Here is a 25,600-nt window from a genome sequence, read left to right as displayed (position 1 = left end):
AAGATATAACAATTCTAAACATTTTAAGATAGCCTCAAAATCTATAAAGCAAAATTTGATAAAACTACAATGAGAAATAGCCAAATCCACCACAGTAGATTTTAACATGCCTCTCTCTGTAGTCATGTATCAAGCAGATAAAATAATCAGTAAAACTGAAATATTTACAGGTGAAATGACATGATGCTGGGATTTGCTTTAAAATACTTCCCCAAAAAATGTGGGGGGAGAATAGTTCAAACAAAATTGGACTTTTTGAAGTTGACTGATGGATATATGGGAAGAGGCTCCACTTCATTTGTAGTTCCTTTTCTACATGTTTGAAGATCTCCTCAACCACTGGTGAAGTAAAGACCTAAATTTTAAAGGCAAAAATTACAAAAGACTTAGAGGATCAAACATAAGAAACCAACAAATTTAACTTTGAAATAAAGAACGTTCCATAAAGAGAATAAAAGACAAGTTACAAACAAAAAAATATGTATAGCCCAATAACCAACAAATAATCAGTATCCAGAATCTATAAATAAAAATCACTTAAAAACATATATATAAAACGTAATGGGGAAGGGGGGGCCATACATAGAGAAATGGACAGAAATAAATAGGAATAAAAGAGGAAGTTTATAAGAATATATGTGAAAAGATGTTCAACAATCAGGCAAATGCAAATTAAAGCCACAATGAGATACCATAACATTCACTAAAAAAGGCAAAAATTGAGAATAAGGACAATACCAAGTGTTGGCAACGATAAGGAGCAAAGGGAATTCTCTTCCTCTCCTGGAAGGAGAGCTTGCTGGTACACCCGCTTTGGAAAACAGGCATGACCATGAAAAGCTAGACTTGCACATGGCCCAGCAATTTCCCACCACTAGGTAAGGCCCTTGAAAATCTCTTGCACATGAGCAGCAGGAGACGTTGAGTAAAAATGTTCAGAGCAGCATTATTCATGAGAACAAAATACTGGAAACAACCCAAATGCCCATCAACAGCAAAGTGGACTATAAAAGGATGTGGTCAAGTCAAACAATTGAATTCAATAAGCAGTGAAATTGAATGACGATGACTGCTATATGATTAACATTGAATGAACCTCAAAAACATAACACTGAGCAAAAAGTAGGGGCATAAAGTATGATTCCACTTATACAAAATTCAAAATCAATCAAAAGCCAAGTAACATATTACGAGATTTATCACATGTGCTAAAACTATAAAGAAAGCAAAGGAATGATTTTCACAAAATGCAGTAGAGCAGGCGGTAGCAGAAAGATGCAACAATCAGAGAGAGGAAACGGGGAGACAGCTCCAAAGTATTGACACCATTCTATTTCTGGCATGGGAGGTAGGATTCACAAAAATTTGTTTCATTTTTGTACATTAAACCAAATGTGTAAGTTTTCATACACTTTTGCATATATGCTGTATTTCACAATTTAAAAATTAAGGCACCAGAAAAAAACTAAAAATTAGTAAGAATATTTACTAACTTAAGTAAAAAATGGCTTTTACATTTTTTTAAAAGTTGATGGGGGGCAGAGGGGAATACGTGACAGAGACCACATGTGGCGTGCAAAGCGTAACATATTTACCATCTGGGCCTTTATAGAAAACCTTTGCCAACCCCAGATTTAGGGAGAATACAAGTGGGCAAAGTTGGGATGGCAATTAAATAGAAATGGTGGCTAATGGAAGAAAGTATTACAGAACTGTTTCGGGAATAGTAAAAGGCTCAGCAACAAAGGCAAGTTACCATTCCAATCCCCTAAGAAGAAACAAGTGATTCAGCAGTGGGCACTGCAGCTCAACCAGGGCCCGACCACCTGGATCAAGTACTACATGGAAAAAGTCAGAGCTTCTCAGTGGGATGGCACCACTGCATGGAAGACCAAGAACTGTGAGAACAAACCATGGCTACTGCTTTCAACAGCAAACGAAGAAAGAAAATGAAATTCCCATCTAAAGAGGTAAGTCCAGCTCAGTGAAAAACCGAGCAGAGGCGGAAAATATCAGACTCCAGAGGCCACGGATACCACTGATGACAGCAAGTACAGGTTTTTGCAGACTGGCGACAGTTAGCAGAGGGCAGGATGCCCAAAGCACTGAAGTGGAAAGAAATCACTTTGGTAAATATGACAAATTCAAAACATTAAGCAACCATTTACTTTGCACCTACTGGAGGGCACAGTCATATTTGCCTCATTTAATCCTGATTACAACGATTTATGAATAGGGACACTGAAGATAAAGGAAATTAAAAAGCCCAAGATCACAAACTAATAGTAAGTGGCTGAGACAGTGTCCTCACTTCTCCTCACAGCTGTTACATAAAATAGGTATCTCAGCATAGAAAGTGACAGACGAAAGAAGGTAAGTGGCTATTTTCCACATTTATATCAAGAAAAATCTTTTCACTAAACTGGCTTCGCTTTTCTCTCAAACATGCCAGGGACACTCCTGCTCCAGGGTTTCCCCTCCTTCACTTTTCCCTCAAATATCCACCTTGTTCTACCCCTCACTTCTTTCAAGTTTCTTCTCAAATCTTAAACGAATGGCTGGAAATTAAATCTCTAAGCATCCATTTAATAAGTCAGAAAAGGAACAATGGAATTAATCCAGTGAAAACAACAAAAAAAAGGGGACTGAATATGTGATATAGATATGAATATGGATATAGAGATAGCTCAGCAGAAATAAAAAACAATGTTACAATAAAGAAGATCAATAAAGCCAAAAATTGCTCCTTTGAAAAAGACTTTTAAATTGACAAAGCAGGATGAGAAAAAATGAAAGAGAAAAAAAACAGTATCAGGAATGAAAAAGTCTAGAGATTCAATGGGGATTTTAAAAGATAATAAAACGTTATTATAAACAACTGTAGGCCAGCAAGTTGGAAAACTTAGGTGAAACTAATAACTTTAAAAAAAATATTAACTATCAAATTTTACCAAAAAAAAAGAAACAGAAAAAAGCTGAATGTACTATAACCATTAAAGAAATTAAATCAGTTGTTTTTAAAAAAACATCCCTCAAAGACAGCATCAGATCCAGGTGGTTTTTTTTAAAAAAAAAATCTCATGGACACATTCATTCTAATCATTTGAGAAACAGATAATTCTAGTATTACACAAAGTCACGGAGAGAATAGAAAGAACACTCCCTAATTTCTTTTATAAGATCCATATAATCTTAACAAAAGTACAGATTATAACTTACTGAATAAAAATGAATAAGAGAAAATCTCATCCTTACTGCAGACAGAATACCAACTAATAATGCACAGGCACAAAAAAGATATTGCAATCATAAAACCACAATAGGGTGCTATAAAAAATGATCACCATATGAACAAAAATGAGCTCTTGGCAATGAAAAATTACAGCAGAAATGAAAAACCCAAAAAAGTACTGGAAGATAAAGCTAAAGAAACCTCTAAGAAAGCATAGCAAAAAGTTTCAAACATAGAAAATAGGAGAGAAAATAAAATAAAAAGACTAATCCAAGATGTCCAACATCCAAATAATACTGGGTCATAGGGAAAGTCATGACGTATTTTTCTATGTTTTTCAATGCAAAAATGCATCATGACTTTCCTGACGACCCAATAGAAGCCACCAGAAAATAGAAAAGAGAGGAAAAGAAATCATCAAACAACTACCTGGAAAATTTCTCAAATCAGAAGTCACTACGTTTCTAGGAAAGGGCATACCGCTGTGAAACTTCATTCCACTGGGGACCAAAAGAAGAAGCTTCAAGAGAGGAAAACAAATCAGACACAAAAGGTCAGAATCGGGATGACTTCAGACTTTAACAGTTGGAAGCTAGAAGACAGCAGAGCAATGCTTTCCCAGTTCCAAGGGAAAACTATCTCACCTAGAATTATGTACTTGCCAAGTTATAGTATTAGGTATAGAGAAGAAGAAAAAGCACTTTCAAGCATAAGGTCTCAAAAATGTTTTACATCTAGCACCCTTTCTCAAGAAGCTACTGAAAGATACGCGTGTACTAAAATAGGAGAATAAAACCAAAAAGTTAAAGGCAAACAAAAAATAAAACAAACAAAAAAACCCCAAGAAATAGAGTGTCCTATAGAGGAGAGAGGTAAAGGAATTTACAGGCTATTTGTGGTATACCAAAAATACACAGTGCCTACTGACTTCCCCAGAAGGGAAATCTTGTAACCTCGCTGGGAAGCCAAAGCCAGGCTCTGACCCAAAGGCTGTTCAGTGTATCGTCTTCTGTAAGCCTTGAGGTGATGGTGGCACTCCTGCCCTTTCTTCTTGTGGCTGAGATAATGCTGGGTACTGGTGCATAGGTGCAGTATTCTTTAAATTGCATGTTGTATGTTTTAAATACTTCTGTATGCAATGTACATTTTACAATAAATGTTTTTAAATAAAGCATCGACCAGTATGTATAGTGCTGTCACCAGCTTTACAAAAGGAAAGAAAGAGATTACATGTACCTGCTTGCTTGCACATGCATAAAACATCTCCAGGAGACTAAATAAGAAACAGATCACAGAGGCTGCCTCTAGCAAAGACGAGTGGCTGGCTGCGGAACAGGGTGGAAAACAGGCCTGGCACTGCAATGCCTTTTAAAGTTTCTGAATTTCTAACACTGCAGATTTCAAAGGCACGAGTGCATATATAAATAAATCAATGATTCAATGACTTCTATGATTTAGCTCTATGATTCTGGCAAATTCCTACTCTGAGTCTCTAAAATAGGGATAATACCTCCTAATACTGGGGAAAGAATCAAATAAGCTTTTGTAGAAAGCCCTTTGAACTCATCAGATACTATGCACATCTGAAGGTACTATTATTATTATTATTATTATTATATTATTATTATTATTATTACTGAAAAAAATCTATCCTTTCTCCTTATTCTATGTATAAAGTGCCATTCCTCTCGATATGGTAAGTTTATTTAGCAGTTAGGAAAACTGTCTTAAAATAATTCATGTGAAGTTACTCAAATTGAACAAATGCCTAACGAAGCCTACAACAAGTTCAGTACAATATTAGTTTTTTTCACACATATTAAAGCCTCAAAATGACCTTGCGTGCAGCTCTAAGTGAATAACAAAGCCCCAGTGTGAATTGCCACTAAATCACTAAAGAGCTTACGGTGGTGGTGGTTGGGGGGGGGGACCCAAAGATACCCAACCTTATGGCAAGTTCATCCAATATAAAAATCAGCAAGACAAAATCCCTGTCCTCAGAGAGCCATAGTCTGCTAGTGATCCCAAGTATAACTAGTGCTATGCAGAGGTGGCTTCTTAAGACCAGGGAGGGACACAGGATAAGATCACCTAACTCACAGCTTCCAAGAAGAGGCGCTTGTGGACTTCTGACCTAAGTCACATGTCATCCAAATCTAGAAGGAAGAGTAGGAATTAAACAGTAGATACACAGGAATGGGACTCCAGGCAGAAGAAGTAACAGAGGCAGAATATCAAAGAGTAACAGAGCATTCAGAAAACAGCAAGAGGTTACGGGGATATTGCATTTGAAAACACATCTCTCAGAGGAGATCTTTACGGGCAGCTGTGCAGAGCTATCAGAAGACAATTCTGGACAAAGGAGCCTGTCATTGCTAACATCCAATTTATATTTCACATAAAATAAAGTTTGATGGTGTTTATTTCCTGATATCAGAAGGAAAAGAGGAGCATTCAGTTATTTTCCCATTATAATCTAAGGGGCCCTGGTAGGAATTTATTAAACCTAAATAGTTGTAAATGCCTACTATTCTATATTCCCAGAGTAAGGCAATGCTAAATGATGAAAGTTACTGTCATCTCTGATTAGGAGGACGTAAGAATAGAAGAGTAGATAATGGTAGAAAGGGTACTTCTTTGGTTCTTTTTTTAAAAAGTATATGGGGCTCCCAGAAAACAGGATGTAACAGAGGACACAGGTACTCTCTCTGCTTCAACAGGGACAAGATTTCATTGCACCTTTTGAGGGAGACTCATCAGACTGACACTGACCAGCAATCCGTGCCAAAGCTGAAAACGGCAACAAAAACGGGGAGGGAAGTCCGGCAGGTGAGGTCACGGCTTATGAGCGTTGTCCGTCATACTGCACACCTACATGATTCTCTGAGCAACTCAGAGATCTTATTCCTCAGGGGGGAAGGTGGGGAAAGCACCTCCAAAGAGACTGACATCAAAGAGGCTGCAGAGCAGGAACTATTTCCATAAAATGCAGGGCAGACAGAGTTCAAAGAATAATTTGAGGATTTTTTTAACTCACCTGCCCTGACATTATGCCTAAAATGATTCTCCTCAAACCGCTCGAGGCAGGGAATTAAGTCAGATATTTCATAGGTATTGGTGTGAAGGAGCTCTGTGACGATGTGACCCCACTGTCCAGACAAACGGCTGGTGACTATCTTGCAGCAATAACATCAGCATCGGGCAGATGAGGAATACCGTTTCGAAAAAGAGGGGGTGTGATGGCTAAGAATATATGGTTTAAGAAATATAACTTCCTGTAAAGCAGGTACTGTTTCCAGCTTTTAAGACTAAGTAGTAGAAAGTCTATCCCTTGTGTTTCACAATGGTTACAATGTAATCCTGAAACCTCACCTATCTGGGAGTCGAATTTCTTGGAACCACAACTACCTTGCCCTGCGTATAAATTCAAAAGGTGAGCATTAATGAGGACAGCCATGGAAAGCTCATAACGTCGCTGGAGAGACACAGGCTGCTTCAGGAAGGAAGCGGGGGGAAAGCCTCTCAGAAGCAAAAATAATTCAAATTATAAAACATTTAAAACAGCCACTGAGCAGAGAAGGGAGATAAAATACATGCAATTAATAAAGTTCATGCACTTCACTCAGAAGAACCTGTTCACTCTGACTTTATATTTAGAATTTGTTCTTCCTTAGATACAGTTCCTACAAGCACTTTGTCTCCTATTCCGGGGAAGCAGACAAGCAAAGTAAAAGTTTGGGTCATCTGTAGTCAGGCTTACTGACAAGGCACACTGAACAGCACCCAAAGCAGCAGCTGAGAGCCTCACGTGGGAGAAGAAAAATTATTTTTTAAAATCAGATACTAAAACCCAAAACACAAAGCAGAATGGAGCTCTAAGTGGAGGGGTGAGGCCACCACCACTAAGAACATTAGTGGCCTCTGAGAACACCATGGTATTATTACACGTGTGTGTACAACGTAACAGATAAATCCCTTGTCGCAAGATCTGTGTTCTGGTTCTGCTGCTTAATCACAATCCATTGAGCCTCTTGTTACATCAGCTTCACCTGTAACATCAGGATACTACTTCCTTGCCCTACCCACCAGACGGAAGTGCCACAAAGAGCTGAAAAACTAATTCCTGTAATGATGTCTGGAAACAGTAACACACTATACAATATGTAATACTAGAATGGTTAAAAGATGCTCTGTGTACTCTAAAATATGCTCTGTATAAGACTATATTTAAATCAATTTCCATTTAAGTAGCTACATAAAAACTCAGCACTTCTGTTACTAGCAGAAAATTAACCTACGTGGTACCACGTATCCCCTTCCCCAAATACCAAATTTTTTAAAACTATTAGCAAGAAGAAGAGAAAAAGTTTTTTAAAGCTAGAGAAAGAGTTTAGCTGCCCTGTGGAAACCAGATAGGTTATATAACATTTCTTCTGACAGGAAAGACATTTCAAAATGAGAAAAGATAAAATATTTTTAAATACCCACACCTAAAAGTATAACATGAAATATTATATCTATTATAGTTATATTAGAGCACAATATTTTCCAAGCTGTAAATCATAATTGCTAGTGGATTATGAAGTCAATTTAGTGAACCACTACCAGCACTTTTTAAGAAAATAGGATAGAGAATATTAGAGTACACTGCATTTAATAAAGGTAAGAATTAATTCATAGATTTTTGCTTTACTTAATGTATTATTACCACGTATATATGTGCATGAGTGCTGAGTCACAGAGTAAATGTATTGTTTACATGGAGTTGTGGTCAAAAAAGCCTGAAAGTCATTGATAAAAAAAAAAACTGAACAGAATTTAGAAGCCTTAGAACAGAATTCAGAGTGACCAGGAGACGATAAGGAAGTAAAGAATTCACAGCTGGGACCAGGCTGAAGAAGAGGGCACTGTTTTTTAAAAAATCATCAAGCAGCAGTCCAGGAAGTAGGAAAAAGGTAACAGCTTTCCTTCTAAGGAATAAAAACGACAAATACAAGGAGGCAGATGGTAAGAAAAACTACTAGAACTTTGGAGAATCCACCTCAAAAACCCTTTGACTTTAGTCCTCAGTTTTCTCATCTGTAAAGTCAGATGATTAGACTAGAAGATAAATTTTAAGATCCTATTCAACCTTAACATTCTCTGATTCTGGTAGAATTTATAATAATTAAGTCATGATATGAGTGCTTGGTGTATAACTAAGACCTTTTGTATTTAATAACTAAAATTTTATCTTTTCATAAAAAATTACACCATACCTTCTTCATAAAGAATAGGCCTGATATAAAAATCAAAGTTAATGGCTAATGCCATATTTCAGCATCTCTGTTTTCTATACATAAAAGGTCTAGCTGTCTGGGTTAAAATTACCCTTAGATAAACATGTTACTATTCACCTGGTGGCAACCATAAAAGGCACACAAAAGGTGCCCGAAGGAGTTATATAACCATAGAGCTTTTTTGATACTACGGCCCACCTAAAAGTTAAAAAAAAAAAAAAAAATTAAAAAACCATTTAAACTGATAAACCCAACCCCAATCAGTAATAAATGTTTTACGGACTAAAAGATTAGATGTCCATAAAATTTCCTTTTGTCTACTTCCATAGTAAGATCAGCCATTTTTGCTTAATCCCTTATGGTCCAGGTAAAGGTACCAACTGCTTTCTTCACGTTCTTCTATTATCGCGTTACTTTCCTGGCCTGGACTTGGCTGCCTGTCCCATCTATGTGCTTGTTAGATGGCTCCTCGGCTGGCATGTTCCTTACTATTGGTAAGCCCGCCCCTGGTCTGGGCCCCACTCCCTTAAGCTTAGAGCCTGTATCTACAAGAACAGTGGTTACTGGATCTCAAATAAATAGACAAATACAAAAAAAATGAATTTCATACATAGGCTATTATATCATGAGGAGGTGTTCGGAGAAAGGTGTATATTTTACAAATATATAGATGTCACATTTGGAGCCGCCTCTGAGACTAGATGGAATCTGTTCTCCTTCTAAACAAAAGATCCCTGTCAATTTAGGGATAAAAATGATAGCAGAGAATGTACAACGTAGGACTGAATAGAGATACTGTCAAAGGAATAAAAACAGATCAATAGACCAAGCCAATCAATCACTGACAGCTATTTGGACCCTGAACACTATTATAAAACAGTTCTGAGGAAAAACACTAAAAAGAACTAAATCTCTACAAAAATACACACACACACACACACACACACACACACACACAAATGGTGTTTCATCGTGCCGTACATTAGTATAAAGTGAGAAGAGAGAATTGCATCTATTATCTGTCTTCTCTGCAAGTTTGTATTGCTCATTTCTCTCATCCTACACATTAATATCTACTTTGGAAACCATGTTCCTCCAAATCAAACCACTCTGACTGAAATGGATGGAACACATGTCAATCCAAGGACTACAGTGCAGAAACAGAGTAAATTCAGGTTATGCTGAATTCACTTTTTACTGAACTTACTGGTCTTTTGCCAATTCTCACCTATTTTTAAATATATACCAAGTAAATTATCAGACATTAATTTCACCAAGTGCCATCCATCCACATAGATAATTTTGAAGACTACATAATACTGAAAATGGTGTGATCCTAATTTGCAAAACTCACTTCGGGTATTAATGCTAATTAAACATATTAACTACTGCTCAGCGAAAGGCTCGAATATGCACTTAAGGCTGAATAATACATAGGACTGGAAAATACAAAGTGAAAAATACTCGTATGTATAAATAAGGAAGAGCAAATCTTTATAAAGTAAGTGTTTTAAAATAGGCACTAAGGGGAAATTGAGAGAGTGGGTGTAACCATTTGTGCTCTTAAATCCTGAAGTCAGCATTTAAAGCTTTTAGAAGTAACTTTGCAAAAGGCAAGCACCACAGGGAAATGAAAGAAGGTTGAGACCGGGAAGAAATAAACAGGAACCTGATGAAAGTAAGAAACAAACATAACTGTGTTGCTGATGTTCTTGCTATTCCACCAAACACTACAATTTCTTACAGGGAGTGAATGGAAAATTGGACAAACGATGCTGTCCAGCTATAAAACCCACCTTAGGCTGAACATGAGTGAGGAAATAAAACAATAGAATGTTAGTCTGTGCAACTGGGATTTCTAGAAATAAATTTTACTTATTATATGTACTTGCTGTAGTTTAAAATTTTGAAACAGTTTTGGAGTTTTTAGTACATTGAAATATATGAAAAGTTTTTTTGTAAAAATGCAGTTCAAAAGAAACTATTCGTTATTGTAAGTAGTGGAAAGTATAATAGTAGGATAATTCAGGATAAGAATATTTCTGATGAATCAAATTAGCCCTTGGTATAAAATGTATAAAACTATCAGTGAAAACAAAAGGCAGAGGTATAACCAAAAAAATTATAAATGGGTTCTCATTCTAAAATATAACACTTAAACTGACTTCAATAACTATAGTATTATATCAACTTAAGAGATAAGTCAACAGGCTAGCATTAAACAAAAAAAAATTTGGAAGAAAAACACAAAATATATAGAAGCAGTTAAATGATACCTTTCTACAATATAATAATGCTGATGATTAATTAGATTCCAAATTAAGTTTATCCCTTTCCCTCCTCCGTCAACTCACCCAACATTTTCTGCATCTTCATCACACTCAGCTTTGTATTTGCAAGGTCCACACTTGGAGTGTTTTCTGTGAACTTCTGCCCCTGATCCCTCCTCTTCTGTTTAAAAAAAAAAAAAATTAAATTTTCAACCAAAAGTCAGGATCCTTTCCCGATATGCTTCATGTTGTCAGCAGCTATTATTCTATTTCTGGGGGAAATGCACCCGAGCTCTTGAAAACAATCACTTCCAAAATCTATCAATACCTGAATCCAAAAATGTTGCCAACACTGAGTACAACATATTATCTGTGAGGAAGACACATATTGGTGCTAGCAAAATCATCATCATCACCATCATCACACATAACCTACTCACAAAGGAACAATATGGCAGGTTTTAATAATTAATCGCCTTTAAAATAATTACCATATAACATTATTTAAGAGAGAGGAAAACATAAAAACATGAGCCATAATTTTAGTCCAGTGATTTTGCCATTGCAACATCCTGTGCAACGCTGGTTAGCAACTAAGTGATTAAACACAGTAGAGTATAACCATCACCTTTTCCTCACATCAGTTTCATACCTGCCTTTCTAACTGCAAAACAACTAATTCCACAGTTGTTTTCAAAATCTCCAAATTTTAAAAAGGTGTCTCTTTACAAAAGACTTGCCCCTTTTTCTGCTTTGCCACTTAGCACAGACAAAAATACCTGCGATGCAGAAGTGTGTGGTACTCCTATGATCCAGCTAAAAAAAAAAAACAGTGCCTACCGCCAGCCTCCAACTCAGCTCACATTCCACATTTTAGGGAACCCTAAATTTGTGGGTCTCATCTAGAGTGGGCCCTATCACGATAATCTCAAACTGGGCAGGGAGATCTGTTCTGAGGCCAGTTTAGGGGTTAGAGTTTATTCCAGGAGTTTCCCAATCTGGTTTAGGAAAGAACACCTTGTTTAGGGGGTGTCAATCAGTAGAAAAGGTGTTAAAAGGAAAGTACACAGACCTAATATGTCTGTTTGGTAACACTTCCAATCTTCTAATTTTTAGGGCCCTGTGCTTCTTCTGTGGAGGGCAGGGCCTACACTTTAAGTAGAAATCCTCCCCAAATTCTCATGAACTCTCAAACAAATTCCAGATCATAATCCTAAGTAATTCTCTCTAAGGCCTCAGAAACATCATGAGATCTAGAAATCACACAGTCACCATGATGAGCTCACTAATGTTTGTGTATTAATCTGAGCAAATCTCTCAGCCTTTCTACCTCATACTCCCTAAAAAAATTGTCAACCTACATCTGCAGGGCAAGGCATCCAGTATTTGTACTATATGAGCAAATCTTGAGAACAACTTCCACTTCTTTAATAGAGTAACAATGACAGTTTCCTAATTGAATATCTGACCACAGGGGCTAGACCACATGATCTCTTAAAATCCTTTAGCGCTCTAAGATCTAGAATTTAGGATCTGATCCTTCACACATGATCATGAAGTGTCTGCCTGAACATGTCCATGCAAATCCAATTATATTGTTGCAAAGCTTTAATAATTTTTTTTTTAAAGCTAAAACTGTCATCCCTGAACTTCTTCCTCAGGACAGTGCAACCTCAGTTTAACAGGAGCTACATTTCTTCTTCATCTGACAACCAACCTTTAGTGAAAAATAAACGCGTGAAACAAAGAATATCAGGGCTAAGAGGGACCAAAGGGTTGGGGGTGACGGCTAAGGGGTGCAGGGTTTCTTTCTGGTGTAATGAAAATGTTCTAAACTTGACTTCTGTAATGAACGTACAACTCTATGAATGTATCAAAACCCACTGAATTGTGCATTTTAAACGGGCAAATTGTATGTTATGTGAATTTCATCTCAATAAAGCTATTAAAAAAAAGTGAAAGAAAACAAATGCCTGTTAAGGGGTACTTCAAACTTACCTCCTTCTCCAGATCCAGAGCCATTATCTGAGAGAAAAAAAAAACAGTAAATATGAACACTTTTCCTGGAAATTAATCTCACCAAATAGTAAACAAAAATCAACTGGGATATCCATTCTCATGTACCCCTTTTTCATTTTTTTAGTATCTAAGTTTATTTTATTATTGTTTTTAATTAAATTTATTGGGGTAACAATGGTTAGTAAAATTACATAGGCTTCAAGTGTGCATTTCTGTAACACATCATCTATGTATCGTATTGTATGCTCACCACCCAGAGTCAGTTCTCCTTTCATCACCATATATTTGAGCCCGTTTACCCTCTCTATCACTGCCCTCCCCCCTTACGTTCTGGTAAATACTAAATCATTGTCTCTATGAGTTTTTAACAGTTTGTTTTTATATACCAATTTTGTGCCTTTTTCTCCAAATATAGGTTTCTTGGACACACCATCATCTATATACCTCATACATCGCTGTAGCCCATTCCGGAACTATCCAGGTGCCTTGCACAGAGTAAAAGACCAGTAAATATTGTAAAGCAAATGGCTAAATAGAAAATATTTTAATTAACTCACTTATAAGGTAGAAGAAAAATTTAATTTTGTTAGAGCTTGATAGGAAGCATGAATAAGCTGCTTTTATTACAAAGGAAGGAAAAGAGCTTTGGGTCTTGCTCCAAAATCTTCTTAATGAAATATATGGATAAAAACCTGAAGCCAAAAGTTAAGAACAGCCCCCAAAAACACCTCAGGGTTGAGGTTTTCATATTACTGGTGAATAGCTTTAATCATTTTTTAACTTCCTCTAGGAAACCTAATCAGGAGGAATCTCACCAAGATGTAAGTGGGAGACTTGTTACGAGCGAAATTAAAGAGCCTCCCTCAAAGTTACCAGCAAGAAACCAGCCTAAAATGTAATGAATGTTAAGATATTTATTTTATAATCCTAAAAGAACCAACATATGACACAGAGCATGTTAAAAACAGAGTAATGCTGCAGTACCATTAACACACAGCAATAAAAAAGCAGAGATGGCAATAAAGAACTTGATGCTTTATCCAGCTCTTCTCAGGGGGAGTATATCCTAGAGAACCCACTCCAGTTCTTCAAATAGGGTGGGAGACAACACCCATAACAACACTGCTCCCTCCCTCCCTTCAAGCTCCTTCAGGCAGTGATCCAATTCCCAGATATGGCAGAAACAGGGAGAACTGGAAAAAGACATATTTTATGTAGACCCATTTCAAAATCTTCATGGGATTTTATAGCAAGTCTTAAATTACATTCAATTTTGATTAATCAATCATAAAAAAATATATCTTCAAGAAAGAGTGAAAGAGCAGGAAAAAAGAGAAGGATGAAGGCAATTCAATTTAAACTTTTTTTATGACCAAAATTGTCTTAGGAAAACACTCCCTTTTCCCTTCTATTCTACATACATTGACTGGGTCGGGGACATGCTATGTGCTAGGCAACATAGTAAATGCTAAGAATAAATTAATAAGACAGTCCCAATGCGTGAGATACTTATGCCCAATCTTTTTTTCAATCCGTGTCCAATTTTTTAAAATATAGTAACTCACACGTTCCTTTAGTGTCATTTATAAATTCCAAAGTAAATTAAATACTGTAACTGCAGAACCAGCTAAAACTGGTCTCATCCTGCTTCTAACCAGATACTGAATTGTTTTTCAGAAACAACAGAACAAAACCGAAGGAAGTCATGCTGCTGAAGCACATACAGAGGAGAGTATTTCGAGCTTCAATAACACCGGTAACCAAAGTTTCATGCTCCCCCAAAGGAACCAAAGAGCTGGGACTGGACAGGAACTCCACCAGGGGAATCCTTTCAGAAGCAAAGAGTGTGCTGTCCAGGAGGATAGGTGCTGAAGCCTGCCAGTGCTGCCGCATACCAGACTGTCCTCCCCTAACCTCTTCAATTCCAACCCAAACCCTTGATGGGGAGACAGATCTGAGTCTTGTCTCCTGTCTCCTTGCTGGCCCACCTCACAATACAGCCCTTTCTTTTCGCAAAAGCTGATGTCACAGTATTGGCTGCTATGCATGTTGGGCAGCAAGGCCTTGCTCCGTAACAACGTGACGACTCTGATAATGAGGTTGAGTTCCTCATGTAGATTATATTTTCACTGTACACACACCTCCCCCTCCCAATCAACTCCACCCCACCCCTGGGATTCTGACACCTCCCTAGGCAGGACACACTATTCTCCTCATGAGAAACGACCGATCTGGCTGGAGACAGATGTGTCAGATAAACGAAACACAGTATGATACCTACATAGAGATATGCACAAAGTGTGAACAAACTGTGCCAGGAGATGCCACAGAAGAAAGATTTCACAGAGGAGGTAAGGCTTCAACTCAGTCTTAAAGCGTAAGAAAGATGCTTTCAAGTAAGCAGAAGAGAATGTTATTTCTAGCATAGGGAACAGGACAAGTCAAAGATCAAATGACATGAACCACACTGGCCCACCCAGCAAATAACAAGGTCGATATAGCACCTTATAGCTTAGCTCACTCAACCCTCATTTAACAACCCCCGGAGATGAAATGTGTTTAACGATGTACGTAATTGGGACTCAAAGCAGCTAAGTGACTTGTCCAGGGACCAACAGTGAATAAGAGCTGGAGTTACTTTAAAGGTAGGTCTTTTAACTGGCAGGGTGCCAGTGGTCTTTCCAATCTACCGCTCTGCCTTTTAATGGTTAACATTCACTGCCTATCAGAGCAGCTGATGTCTTTAAATGTAGACTCCTCACAAATGATGCAGAATTAATGTGGCGTTGTAAAGAACTCCATATTCCTTTTTAGTCTCTAAATCAAGTCCCAGAAACACAATGTACTTAGAGAAGTATATAAGAACCACATCAAATGATAGTCAAGTGGCCTAAGAACATAATAATTCCACCAAGCCCCTAATTGTTTAGTGTATGGAAAAGAATCTGGCCTTGCCAAAGAGAGGTCTGGCTTTTGTCCTCAGCTTCTTGGAAGGTAATCTATGTCACCCCTGATAGAAGTGTCTTGTTTAGGGAAGGGGCTGACCACATCAGACCTTACGGTGGGGCCGGCCACACTCAATCCTCGTAGGGTGCAAGACCAACCATGTAATTTAGAGTCGGGGCTGTGAGTCATGTGGATTTAGTGCCTGGAGTTTCAGATCAATCACATGGACAATCAATCACTTATGTAATGGAGCCCCAATAAAATCTCTGAACACAAGCACTGTAATACATAGGGGAAGAAAGGAAACAGGGTGGATCATATAAGAATAGTCTCCACCTTTACTGCTAACCTTCATACTCGTACAATAATTTTAAATACGGTATCTCACCTTCATCACTGCCCCCAAAAACAAACATGACTAAGAAATAACATTAATGCTTTCCAAAATTAACCACTACCAACTCAAAACGGGAGAGAAAGAAGTAAATACAAACTAGGGGGAGGTGGATAAGGAGGGTTAGCAGACAGAAAAGATACAAAAAGAAAAGAGCTTGGAAAAAGACATCCTGGGATACCACTAATGGCTTCCTATGAATATTCCCTACCCTTTCCCCCACCAAAAAATAAAAATCAACAAAATGGGTCCCATATCATTTCCCACCCCAAACCTTTTTCTGTCTAATAGTCAAAAGAAATGCAAAGTCCGCATCAAAAAAGGCATTAGGTATTACGAGTGTACTGAGAAGATCACCTGGGATTAAAACAACAGCAACATAAAATGGTGACAAAAAAGTGCACCCCCATTCCCCACACAATCACCACTGACCCATACAGAAGTTCGGGGAATATACCTGACTGGAAACTTCCTTTGAGAAAATACGGCAGAACCATTTCTAACATTTATTCCGAAGAATATCACAACATACCAGAGTAGCATGGTCCTCTTGCTACTACTGTTATCTCTTTCTGGTGCTTACAAGCAGCCCTTCTGAGAAAGCATTCATTTTGATAAGTGTCCCCATTTGATCCACAGACAGGAATGTAATTTGTATGGCACTGCAAAGGAAACAAAAATAAATTCTCAGGACTAAAAATGAATATTAATAGTTTATTTCATATTCATGAATGCAATACCATAGTATTATAACATACTTCTAATACAGAAGAGTCTGTTCTTTCATTTGGTTTTGAAAAAAGAAGAGTTATACTATTTTGTCATACCTTTATTCATATTCATAATAAAAATAACGATCAACTATCCATAAAAATGAGACTGAAAATCCCTATCCTATCTACTTCATTTGTTTACTATAAAGATTCGGTGAGATAATGTAAGAGGGAATTCTTGGCAATGTCTGTAATGAGTACTAATTATGAAATGTCATTTTATTATAACCAAAATTCACATATTCAAAGCCTCTAGGATACAAAGTCCCAAGGTAAATGCTATAGAAGGCACAAAAAAATACATGATCTCTGTTCTCAAAGACCTTATGATCTTGTTAGAGATCCATACAAATAGAAAAAATAGATGTATGTATATATACGCATATATATGTATACATTTTAAAGCTAGTTTGTGTACTAAATCCAAAGTGTAAGATGATAAATATAATATTTATTACTTATTATTGTAAGCTGGAGTATTCGAGAAAAGCCTTCTCAGAGAAACTGAAATGTGAACTGGGTCTTGAAGGATGAGTAAAATAAAACAGATGAAGAAGGAAAAAAGTGATACAGGTTTGAGAAATGACACTGGACCTGTATGTTTAAAAAACTTTAAAACTTCCAAAAATAAAAAATATCATAAACAACTGAAGTTTTAAAATCTGGGGAAAATATTATAACAACATGGCACAAGTTATTATCATTACCAAAAGAGATAATAAGTTAATAAAAAATGGACAAAAGACAAATTACAGAAAAATTACAAGTGGCCAACTAATATATAAAAAATGCTGACTTTTACTAGTAATCAGAGTTGTACACTAAAATGAGATGCTACTTTTAACTTATAAAATTGGCTATTAAACAAAAATTTCAATTTGGTGGGCATACCAATATGCCTGGTGTGGTAATCTAAATTGATTCAATCTTTTTTTTCCATTACAATTAATATTCAATATTCTATTATTTCATTTCAGATGTACAGCATGGTGGTTAGACATTTATATACCTTACAAAATGACACCCCCATAAATCTAGTACCCACATGGCAACCATAGTTATTACAATATTACTGTGTAATATTGTCATATGCTGTACTTTACTTCCCTGTGACAATTTTGTCACTGCCAATTAGTACTTCTTAATCCCTTCACTTTTTTCACCCAGCCCCCCCAACCTCCCTCCCACCTGGCAACCATCAGTTTGTTCTCTGTATCTGAGTTTATTTATTTGTTTATTTTGTTTTTTAGATTCCACATATAAGTGAAATCATATGGTGTTTGTCTTTCTCTGTCTTATTCACTTAGCATAATACCCTCTAGGTCCATCCGCAGTTCAAACTTCTGAAAACATAATTTGGCAATACATTTCAAGAGTCTTGAAAAAGAGATACAGTTTTTGATCCCGAATTTTGGGATTTTTATGAAGGAAACAATTGTAGACAAAACTTTATTACAGCCATTTCAAAACAGAAATTTATTAATATTAAAAACATAGAAACAATCTAAATATCCAACAAGGCAATATTTAATTTAAGCGTGTAATATCTGTTCAAGGAATTAATATTGCAGCCATTGAGAATTTTAAATATTACCATGTGACAAGAAAACCATGTGACAAGAAAAGATAACATAATGTTAGGTGAAAATCAAGCAAAAATACCACATATACAACTTATGAGAATTTTGTGCCATTTTTAAAGGTATTATCTAGTCCACAAAACTGAATGCAAATTTTTAAAATAATATTATAAATAAAAATACAGCAAAAAAATAAATTACAGGGCCAGCCAAGTGGCTCAGTTGGTGAAGAGCTCGCTCAAGAGTGTGAGCTCTGAGCAACAGCGGTTCGAGTCCTGGCCCGAGCTGAGCTGCCGCAGAGCTGCCAACAGGTGGCAGGATGGCTCAGCTTAAAATAAATAAATAAATAAATTACATATGTTATCTCAATTATTTAGAAAAAATAAATATTCAAAAAGTAAACCCTGGAAGAAAACATCAATAAACTTTTCACATTACTTGTCATGGTTTTTTAGTTCCATGATATTCTGTATTTCTTAATTTTCTCCAGTGAACAAGATTTACTTTTATCATTTAAGTGGTCAATTTACTTATGAACCATAAATATGACACGCTACCACAGGTCAAGCACTGGTAAAAACAATTTCTAATACAATATTTTACAACCAAGTTGACTTTCTATACATTATCAGCAGACTCCTACATCAACTTTAATAAAAATTAAAATTTTACTTTAGGAAGCCCTCCTATACTGCTCTGATTTTTCATGGCGCACATGCCTTTATTGTCTTGCCTGAAAATGTACACAATAACTTGTATGATTTCTGCATAAGTCAATATGTTACTTTGTAGTTATATAATGCATAATTAGCAAAGGAGACCCTAAGCTGTCCAGTGGTAAGTCTATGGACTTTTCAGCCCAACTCTTTGCTCAACAAATGCGTAATGACTTTCTAACGGCTGGCTCTCAAAGGTGCTAACATCGCCCCCTAGGCAAGGGTGCCCCTATGAAGGTTCTTTGGATTGTCACAATAAAGGAACGTTGTCATTTAGCAGATGGATTCCAAGGATGCTAAATGGACTACAAAGGAAATGACGGTTCCACACATCAAAGACATAAGTACCACACAATCCCCAAATGCTTCTCTAGCCATTCACATAAGAACTATGATAAACCTTGCCATATACAAAAAAACACACTCAGTTAGAACTTATCCTAATATTAGTTTTTACTCTAGCATCTACCATACCTCTACTTTTTTTGTCTTCAAGTAATTCTGGTATGAAATAGCGCTGATCTTTATTAAATCCAAACATTCATTATAAGTAGATATAAGCATCTGACTACTATATTGTTTTCTAGTGTAATCATGCCTAAGCATTTACACTTTGAATAATTTATAGTAAAATAATTTATTTCTCCTTTACATTGCAATTATACATTATATTGATTTCTTTAATTATGTGCTTATGTAGGTTACATTATCTACGAATTTCATTATAGAACAGTAAAGAAATGGAATACAAATTATTGGTTATAAAAATAGGGCTGAGAAGCTCTAAGATAATAGCTAACATTTATTTATTCAAGAGTTTCCATCTAGTAAAAATTGGCTACAACTTTAAATGTCCTATCTAACTTAAATATCATAACAATCCTGTGAAGCTCATGACTTAGTGCTTAGAGAAAAGGCTCTGAAGTAAATGTTGAGTTCAAATCCTGGGTCCACCATTCATGTGACTAGACGCTAGCACCAGTGTCATTTTCCCCATTGGTAAAATGGTAATTATAACAGTATCTACCAGGGCCGGACGAGTGACTCAGTTGGTTAAGAGCTCGTTCAAGAGTGCAAGCTCTGAGCAATAGGGTCGCTGGTTCAATTCCCGGCCCGAGCTGAGCTGTTGCAGAGCTGCCAACAGGTGACAGGATGGCTCAGCTAAAAAAATAATAATAACAGTATCTGCCTAACAAAGTTGCAATGAGGATTAAATAAGAGAAAATTCATCTTTAGCATTGCTGTCTGGACATGGCATATTTTCAAAAAAACATTAGCTGGTTTGGGTATTGCTATTATGATCATTTCTGAGTTTTAAGTAGTTGCCTGGAGTCATAGCTAATAAGTGGAAGAGCCACAATTCCTCACAAGTGATGTACTCCAACCACGACACACTCAAGTTATTTGTCACTTGGTGGTAATGCGCAGGGAGCTTAAAATAGTCCAGATAATGTCCCTATAATTCAACCTAACAAGCACATACCTAGGAGCGAGCAGGAGGTGGGAGAAGCAGACCTGCTGTTCCTCAGTCAATGTGTTTCCAGGGGTCTCTCTCAGGAACCCCTCATTATGCTAGGGGCAAATTAAGGGATTGGGGCAATTTTAACAACACACAACTCCTGATTTAGACACTGGCTCTAACCTAAGGCCTTGACGCTAACCTAAGGTCTGCCTTCTCTACACTGCCGCCCTGGCTGGAGGGAAGAACTCTCCCCTACACCTTCTCTTTAGCTGGAAGAAGGTGATTTAAAGTAGTTTAGAAAGGCGCAGCAGTGTTCACCTCTGGAGCCACATCCATTCAGGCATTTACTGTGTACCTACTATGTATCAGGAACTATGCTGAATACACTAAATAAGAAAATAATAAGGTTGTAATGGTTAACTTAATGTGTCGATTTGACTGGACCCCAGGGTGACCACATTAAACATTATTTCTGGATGTGTCTCTGATGCTGTTTCTGGATGAGATTAGCATTTGAATCAGTGAACTGAGTAAGTGTCCTTCCCAATGTGGGCGGGATTATCCAATCTCGTGTGTGTGTGTGTGTGTGTGTGTGTGTGTGTGTGTGTATGCGAGTGCATATATGTGAGTGTACACATATGGTTCTGTTTCTCTGGAGAACCCTGACTAACACAAAGGTCTAATAAGAGGGCATGTCACCTAGTGAGAGTAGGCACTGATAAATTCAGGAAGAAAGACACATGGTCCAGAGAACTCCAGGTATAAAAACAAAGAGAAAGAAAGAAAACAGGAAAAAAGTTGTAGGCACTCCCCTTTGTATATTACCCAAGTTTTAATGGAAAGATGCAATATTGATCTTTTATCTTTCTACGAAATTAATAAAAGTAGCTTTTTTTACATAATGGAGCCAAGATACAATAGCTCTTATTCACAGACTGAAAAACAAACCATTTTAGACTTCATTTAAAATCCTGTTATTGTTTAAATGTGTTTAAAACTCATATCCCAGAAAGCTTATATTAACCCTGAAAGCATGCTGAATCATAAGCAAATTTTTTAAATGAGCTGAAAGATATTGCTAAAGCATCCTCATATGTTTAATGGGCTTATGAGCTCACTGTCCTTAAACTGGCGAGAACCTACATCTAACTCGAACAGCTTTATAAGCTTATAAGAAAGCAAAGTAATCAAAAGAAGATTCACTCAGCAGCAGTATCAAATCATGCTGTAAGCCCTTAGGCAGTTTGCTCCTGCTAAGCAAGGAACCCGTCTTTAAACATTTTTATACCCTCGGCATCTAGCCTCGCACCTAGTAAGCACCGGATAAGTGTCCACTGATCTCAATTCTTCTAACTTTTATTTCCCTTTCCCGCTTTGCCACAAGGGATTCAGACAGATCATGAGAGGATTTTCTAGCTGTTCAAGTACGTTTAAAAGGTCAAAGAAGCTATTTCTTTATCATCTTAAGAGTCGCAGGGAAGACCAACCGAGTGGCACGTTAGTTAAGAGTTGACTTGGGACGCCAGCTCTGAGCAACAGAACCCCGGTTCGGATCCCCCATGGGCCAGTGACGCTGCGCCCTCTACAGCTAAGATGGTGAACAACAGCTCGACCTGGAGCTGGGTTGCCGTGAGTTGCCGACGACGGCGTAGGCTGCAGTGGGGCTGGCCTGCAGTGGACATGAGCTTTCATGAGCTGCTGTGAGCCGCCTTGTCAGCCATCCAATGGCCGGTGAGCGACTGCCTCTCCCGGGAAGAGCACAATGATGGTGCCAACTTGGGCCAGTGACGCAAGCCCTCCACAACTAGACTGAAGAACAAAAGGACANAAAAGGACAGCAACTTGTCTGTTCCCCTTCCCCCTATTCCCCAGCGCTGTTCCCATCCCCCAATTCCCCAATAAAAATCTTAAAAAAAAAAAAAAAGGATTAACAAAATCCACTACCAACAGGCTGAGGGGAAACAAGCAGTCTAATGTATAGTTATTGGTGAGAATATTAATCTGCACCTGAGCATTCCACTGACCCAACAATTCCACATCAAGGAATTTAACCTAAGAAAATATAAGACAGTTGGAAGAGGAGACCAGTCCCAGTCTTCCTGGTACAGGGCAGCTAAAACACTAATAGAAACCCACAACCTTTCTGGGTGTAGAACCAGAGGAAGGGGCTCAGGGAAACCAGGGCCACTGGAAAGTGAGAGAAAATCCCAGAAAGGAGGGAGTCAGAGAGGAGTCCCAAATTCTGTGTATAAACTCAGACCACACTTCTGGCTGACTTCTGAACTACTCATGCGGCAGACTCCAAATAGCCCAGCTAAGTCTAAAAGAAATGAACTGATATTTGTGTTGCTGCCACAAAAGGGAAGACAGAGTTTGCCATTTGAGTTCGCCAATTCAACTGTTTCAAAAATGGCAATGCTTTTCAGAGTAACATAATTCAAACACTCTAAAACATATCTATCATTCACAATGCATAGGATAATTTCTAAATTACTCAAGTACAAAACAAACAAAAAAATAAATAACAGGAAAACACAATCCATTCTAAAATAAAAAGACTATCAACAAAGATGATCCCCAAGATGTCCCAGATATTGAAATTAGCAAACAACGATTTAAAGCAGCAATACTACCTGTGCTCACAGAAAATATGCTTGCAATGAATGAAAAGACAAGAAATTTCAGATGAAGAGAATCAAGTTCAAAACTCAGTGGTTGAGAAGAATGGACATGACAGAAGAAAGGATTTATTCATCTAACCTGAAGATTAAGTCAATAAAAAATATCTAATGTAAAGAACAAAACGAAGTAAAAATTCATGAGAGCTTGGTATAAGTGCTCGTATACTATGCTCATCAACACCTTCTTTTAATGAAAGAAGCCCACTTTAGTTATCATCCCTTTTGAAAGGGTTTGGGACAGCCAGACACAACACACTGGCCAGGCTACCGCCTGAGTAACCCTGTAGGGGTGAGCACAGGTTAGCTAAGCCACATCACAGGTGGCTGTTGTGAAAAATGATGTAAAGTCCCTTTTGACCATGGAGAACCTCTCTGACTGGACAACTCTTTTAGTTAAAATAAACAACATGATAGTTTATAGTTTTCAAAGAGGTTTACTATGCAAGCTCTTTGCTGATTTTGATTCTCATTCCAATATCATAAGAAGGTAGGAAATATGCCTTCTCTTTTCAGATAGATCATACAGAAACTTGCCTGAGGTTACAGAGTTACTGGAAATACTGACTCCTATGCTTTTATCCCTGCTCTCTGTACCCTTTCCTCCCCTTAAAATCTAAACGATGGGTATGATTAGAACAAGATCATGAGTGGGGAAAAAATTATAGGTCCTTCTTTGTCTCATCTCAAATGCTGAATCAGGGACCATCTTGTGAGCAACATCCTAAAGCCAGACTATATTTCAATCAAACAAAATAAACAAGAAGAACTGAATGTAGCACATTTTGCTTCTCTCTCTTTTTTTTTTTTTTAACTTCTTTATAGACAACAGAATCACAGCTAAAACAGCAGCACCTGAAAAGCAAAGATCTTAGTTTGAGGTTCCCCTTTCTTGTCCATCTCTAACCCAACCCTGAGGCCAAGTCAGTCATGTCCTTTGGCCTACAAAGATGAGACAGCAGCAAATAAGACTGGAAGGGAAAGAGCCTAGAAAGAGAAGGAAAGTGTCAACAGTTTTAAATAAGAGACGCTACTGCAGCCTGTACCTTATTTCCTTTCAGGGACAATTATACCGTACATTTGAATAGAACTTTAACACTTTTACAAAGCATTTTCACATCTATTACTGCCAGTCTGTCCTCTTAGTTCAAGCAAAGCAGCATGGAATGTACAAATAACAGAATTTCATCTGACAAAAAAAAAGAATTGGTGGGCTGTGAACCCAACTTCCCTGTGGGATTCAAAATGTCTTAAGGTTTTTAATTTGAAGAATGTAGAATTATGAAATATGAGAAATGTAAAAATTTTCAAAATCGATTGGGTTTCCTCACCTGAAACTGACAGGCACATTTCAAACCATCTCCATCTTCTTTACAGACGCCTCCATATTTACATGATGATTCATCACACACTCTTACATCAGACTCCCTCACATTTAATTCTGCAAAAGAGGAAAAGTAGTTTCATATATATATTTGTTTTTCTGTATATACAAATCTAAGTAAATGGAAAAAAATCCTTGAAATATGTTAAGCATCTCATCCACAAGTATAATAAGACATAATATACAAAACACAAGTTCTATATGACACAAAATGTTCAGGATTTCCCAATGAGAATATGCCTTTAAGTAACCCAAACCAAAATAAAACTCAAAATATCAGGATTTCACATAATTCCAAAAGATAAACCTACAAAATTTTTCTATTTTGGCCTCCTAGGATCTTAAAATAATCTTCTTACTATCGTTCACTTAATATTTTAGATTATTTTTCTAGTGATTGCTACTTTTAAGGATAACAAATAAGAATAACTACACAATGTATACAAATATTAATCATTATGCTGCACACCTGAAACTAATAGAATGTTATATGCCAATTAAACTTCAATTAAAAAAAGAAAGAAAAGTCCACGACACATCCAGAATGATGTCATTTATATAAAAAGCTCAAAACCATGAAGAAGCAAATATTTTGCTTAAGGGTATTATTTTGTTTCTATAAAACATTATATGATAGAAAAATTTAAGCACATTCAGTTATCGTTTCAGAAGTAAAAAAAAATGATTAAAAAAAGAAAAAAGAATAACTACAAGGAACTTCAATTCTTTTGGTACCCAGAATAAAATTTGGGTGATCATTATTCACTCTAGTCTAGACAAACTCTTTTAATTACAAAAGAATTATAAAGTGAACCTGAATTTCATACAGTAGATGTATATATATATATATATATATATATATATATA

At 36.9% G+C, this 25,600-nt stretch overlaps 1 protein-coding gene across 1 annotated transcript in view; it reads right to left on the bottom strand.

The window, feature by feature from the left end:
• TMEFF1 (transmembrane protein with EGF like and two follistatin like domains 1) overlaps positions 1-24,790 on the bottom strand; it is a gene marked incomplete at its 5' end in the record, with an annotated part of 59,242 nt that extends 34,452 nt beyond the window's left edge. The window contains 4 exons of the mRNA XM_019633274.1: positions 10,866-10,962; positions 12,780-12,806; positions 16,673-16,802; positions 24,681-24,790. Coding sequence (XP_019488819.1) covers positions 10,866-10,962; positions 12,780-12,806; positions 16,673-16,802; positions 24,681-24,790 — 364 coding nt within the window. The remainder of the gene's footprint in view (positions 1-10,865; positions 10,963-12,779; positions 12,807-16,672; positions 16,803-24,680) is intronic.
• Positions 24,791-25,600: the final 810 nt, after the last annotated feature.

The sequence above is a fragment of the Hipposideros armiger genome, unplaced genomic scaffold (genome assembly GCF_001890085.2).
Source record: "Hipposideros armiger isolate ML-2016 unplaced genomic scaffold, ASM189008v1 scaffold_1269, whole genome shotgun sequence".
Lineage (NCBI taxonomy): Eukaryota > Metazoa > Chordata > Mammalia > Chiroptera > Hipposideridae > Hipposideros > Hipposideros armiger.
Note: the sequence above shows the minus strand (reverse complement) of the source record. Positions and strands in the feature narration are given on the sequence as shown.